Source organism: Sinocyclocheilus rhinocerous, unplaced genomic scaffold (genome assembly GCF_001515625.1).
Source record: "Sinocyclocheilus rhinocerous isolate Xijiao unplaced genomic scaffold, SAMN03320098_v1.1 scaffold3552, whole genome shotgun sequence".
Classification (NCBI taxonomy): Eukaryota; Metazoa; Chordata; class Actinopteri; order Cypriniformes; family Cyprinidae; genus Sinocyclocheilus; species Sinocyclocheilus rhinocerous.
Genome location: NW_015645550.1, coordinates 166,720 through 171,486, shown reverse-complemented (window position 1 = coordinate 171,486; position 4,767 = coordinate 166,720). Strand labels below are relative to the sequence as shown.

Here is a 4,767-nt window from a genome sequence, read left to right as displayed (position 1 = left end):
AAAAAAAAAAAAAGCTCACACATGAGCAACATCCCACTGGTGTGAGTTTAGGATAACAGAAACTCTTTAAGATGGACTGTGTAATCAGCTGTATCGTGACCGACTTGATTAATAGCTTTCAGCAATTTATTGTTGATTTAATCATGGACAGCTGCCAATGTCTGACGCTCTGATCTCCTCAGCTGATACCCACAATCAATACAAAAGCAATCTGAGGAGAAAACCACCACATTTTCTTCTTTAATGGTTTCGAAAGATTCTTAGTCCTAATGATCTGATCTTCAGCTCAGTCGCTGCCATAAACAAACACACACAAAATGTGGTTTTCAGCTCGGTGTTGAACACGCAGTGGAAACCGTCACAGCTCAGGGTGAAACAATATGTGAATCCTTAATAACTTTAATAACAGCCTGATCCTCCTCTGGCAGCAATAACCTGATGTACCGCTGGATCAGACCTGCACATGCTCAGCAGCGTTCCTCTTTACAAACGGGTTTAAACGCAGAAACGCTCTGGGTCAGGTGTGTTCAGGTTCTTACCGTCGCGTCACCCGACATCCATTGAGCTGTATATTCTCCTCCATGTTGTCCAAATCATTACGTCTCATGAGATCGGTTTGGCCTTGATGTGAACATTAAGGATTGTAGAGGTGCTTCTGTAACACTTTCCATCTTTATGCAAGCCCACATTATTAAACTCGAGCGATCTTCCGTTTTGAAGGGAACACAAGAAACGATTAAAATGTGCACCGCAAACAATGAAAGCATCTTTGAAACGTCCAAATGTAAAAGTCGTTTGTTTGAGGCATGATTCACATTAACATGCTTCTTGTGAACAGCATCTCTTTGATTGGACTGTTTTGAAGTAATTCGCCTCAGGATTCGCATTCTTGTTCTCATGGTGTGCTCAAACAATACATGAAAACGTCTTCTTGTGTGTTTGTGTCGTCGTGATTTAGCTGAAGATCAGATCAAGTGTTATGACCAGTTCGTTCAGGAATATAGGTTTCTGCAAGCTTTCATGGAACTCATGACAGATGTAAAGCATCTGTGATATTTGCTTCAAGAAATGCAAATGAGAGAACAAAGTGCACTCTATACTGTTGTGCTGGAATGAATAAACAAGCAGCACATTCATCATATTTAACCGATGGGAACAAATGAAGAAGGTTCCCTTATATTTTGTGTCGGTTTCATATTTATTTCTTTAACGTGTTTGTCTGCTGTCCCTTACGCCGGGACACGAGAGAAATGAATATAAAAGCACAGCAGAAGCTGTGTGTCACATGAAGCCCCGTTTTCCGATGCTTTGTAATTGGATTCTGGATGGATTTATTGCTTTTCTCCACACATTCTGTTGCCCCGTGGCCCTGTTTCATAGCTCAGATTCAGTACGTCTTGTTAAGTTTTCTCAATAACAGATATAAGTGACCCTGGAGGCTCATCGCTGCTGCTGAGGTGTTGCACTTTCTGCTTTCTGATAGAACTGAGATTTGTAGGCTTGCTGTTTTAAACATCAGAGAACAGAAGTAGAGCAGAGTCACACAAACCTGGGAAAGAAAAACTGAACAAGTTTGAAAATTCAGAAAATTCATGGTAACACTTCTTAATCACTCTATATGAAACATTATTTCATCATATGATTTCAATATAACATATGCTATAAATGTGTCATGTAAACTGTATTTATATGAAGGTCAGATCTTTTAAACATCAGCATACGTCTGTGTGAAACTGCTCGAACTCAGGGAAAGGGAAAATTACTGTTTGATTAAACATTTGAGGGCACATGAATTTAAAAATAATGGTATGCATAATTCACTGCAACATTCTGTTAAAATGTTGACTTCATTTCATGGGGACTTTAAGCATTTTGTGATCGGCGTAAATGTAAAGTGACTTCAGCACAGGAAGAGCGTGTGTGATGATAAAATGTACTAAAAAAATGTCACTGAGGTAAAAAAACAAAAATCTTAATTCTAAGGCAAAACAAGATTATTTTACTTGCTCCATACAAAACACAATTTTGATACGTTTTTCAGAAAGCAAATCTTAAGTCATTTTGCTTCAAGTAAGTGCATCTTGATTTAAGAATGTTCTGATATTTGTACTGGAAAATGACAAAAAATACTAAGAAAATCTTTTTTGCAGTGTAGGTTAATTCATTGACAATACACTTCTTGACAAAAATAATGAGAATTAGTAATATAATTTATACGGTGAAATAAGCTCATCAAATCAGATTTGAAAGTTGGAATGAGTTTCGTAATGTTTGTCAATGACTTCTGAAAGTTATTATACATAATCTTGGTTGCACTTTATTTTACAGTACTTGAACTTACATGTACTTACATGTACTTACCCAAGAAAGTACTGGTAATAAGGTAACTACATGGGGTTAAATCTCATTCACAGACATGAGGCCAGATCCTCCATCTCTACTCATATGTGCTCTCACACTCGCTGGAATCGCTTTTCTCGAAGGCATCCTGAATCCGAGTTTAAGTTAATCAAAGACGTGCAGCGCGCAGTGATTAAAATCTTCCTGTGCATAATTAAAACTGTTTTTCAGAGACATTCCCAGAAAACAGCATGCATTTCCATTCATTAGAGCGCTGATGGTGAAGCGCGTGTGTTTCTGCAGATCTGTGTGAGCCAGTGCTAAAGTGACAGCTCTCAGAATCAACTCGTTTAACCAAATCAATCGGTAAATTAAGCAAACAGTGCTGGTGTCATTAAAGTCTCAGCTGGAGAAGCTCAGGTGATGCTCCTCTAGGGTTCTTCAGCCCAATGCTTGTTTTCATTTGGATTTAAATCAGCAGAAACCGCTGCCTCATTCATCAGAGACGCTGGACAGTGTTTAAAACCACTTTTTAATCTTTCATGACAATGTAGTCAGTGTGAATTTAAGCCAGTAAATCTTACAGATGCAGTCAAATACTCATGAAGGCTTCGGCTGTCAGGAAAACACATGAGAGAAACTAATCTGGCTGATTGGAGAGCTTCTAGAACATAGAACAATTCATACAGAAATATGGCCAAATAATAATAATAATAATAATAAACCTATTTATTAATACACAATAACATTTCCATGTTACTTACATGTTCACGAGTCAGACAGGCAAATCTGTAATATTTAGAATACCTGATTGTAGTCTAAAAAGTTTATTTTCTTTAATAAAAAAATAAATAAATGCATATATATATATTTCTAATATTAACCATTTCCTATATTTGAAGTCAAAGCATTTCATTATTTCACAATAATTAATGGCTGATCTTTACATGCCAAATTATTTATATAGTTTCAAACATTCAATTAACAAAATTTTTACATAAAATTGATTTTACATGCCATATAGTTATTTTTGCATTTTTATTTAAATGTATATTACGGATCTGTAGTGACAGCAAACCCACTGGCACATCTTACCCCACTATCTACTCTACAAACCAGATTCACTATAATTCATTTGTTACGCATGAGGACAGAGGCAGCGGTTGTAATGTGACGGTGAACTCAGTGTTCGATTGTTCTGGATGTCAAGCTTTCCACGCTTGCTCGTCTCACAAATATCTGCAGATGAAACACACGAGTCAGCCCAGAAGCATTTCTGATTAGATGTTTATGTATTTGTAAATGGTACAAAGAAATCCTTAATAACAAATGAAATGATTATTTTCCAGGTAATAAAAAAACAAAACAAAACATGAACGTAGCCTTGCTCTGTTAGCAAACGCACTGTCATGTGCTGAGATGATCTTTTAGTCTTTATGTCATTTAAAGAAGGTGAAACAGGTGCAGGTCTGTACGATGATTCAACTGAAGGAAAATGTTTTAATGGGGGCTCATATAAACATTTTTATACTATTTTTTTAATTCCCTGAGGTCCTGAAATGAAGGATGTGAATGAAGGAAGTGTTTTTGTGCCTAAATCAGTCATAGTTATTCTAAATGTTAATGTAAACAACCAGATTTTGCTGCTTGGTTTAAAAAAAACTGCAATGTTTTCATTCATTTTGAATTTAAGAATTTAAATGTGATTCTTCGTGACATGAGCCCTTTAAATGACAGAGACTAAAAACATGCTTTTTCACACTCCATATAACATAATTGATTTTTAATGGAAAATTCACAGCTGAATATGAATATATATGAAGCAGAAACATAAAGATGCATATCAAATGTGATCTATAAATCTCAGTGTTACAATGCTCTCTCTTAAATTCATAATTGTCATTCTTTTGTTTTTTACGGCATGCTATTTCCCACAATGCATTGTGGCTCCAAACATATCCAGGAATGTGTGAATAATTCAGCTTTTTTTCCACGTTGTGTCACAGAACGACACAGTGAAAGGATGGAAATCGTCTCAGTGACTCCTTGTTGAATCGGCCGAGGCCAGAGTCCTGCGTTAGTTAATACTTCTCTTTTCTTCATACGGCGTCCCATCATTCAGGGATTTAATGCGGTTAAAACAGGTCTGAAAAGAGCAACACAATCTCTCGCCCGCATGCTAGCGGTTTAAACCAGGACAGAGACGGATGTGTCATTCCAGCAGGTGTGCCAAGAAAGCAATAACTGACTGCATATCACATTTTAATAATATGGCATAAAAATCATTCAGCCATCTGATCAGCATTTGATGTGTTGATGAGATCCGTACAGCAGCAGACAGAAGTGTTTGGAAACTCACAGGTGTGTGTGTGTGTGTGTGTGAGAGTGTGTGTGTGTGTGTCTGTCTGTGTGTGTGTGTGTGTGTGT

The 4,767-nt window shown here is 36.9% G+C and overlaps 1 protein-coding gene across 1 annotated transcript in view; it reads right to left on the bottom strand.

Annotated features, from left to right (window-relative positions):
• Positions 1–4,552: 4,552 nt before the first annotated feature.
• The window catches only part of LOC107706556 (dynein heavy chain 9, axonemal-like), a 24,001-nt gene continuing 23,786 nt past the window's right edge, over positions 4,553–4,767 (bottom strand). The window contains exon 9 of the mRNA XM_016510307.1: positions 4,553–4,588. Coding sequence (XP_016365793.1) covers positions 4,553–4,588 — 36 coding nt within the window. The remainder of the gene's footprint in view (positions 4,589–4,767) is intronic.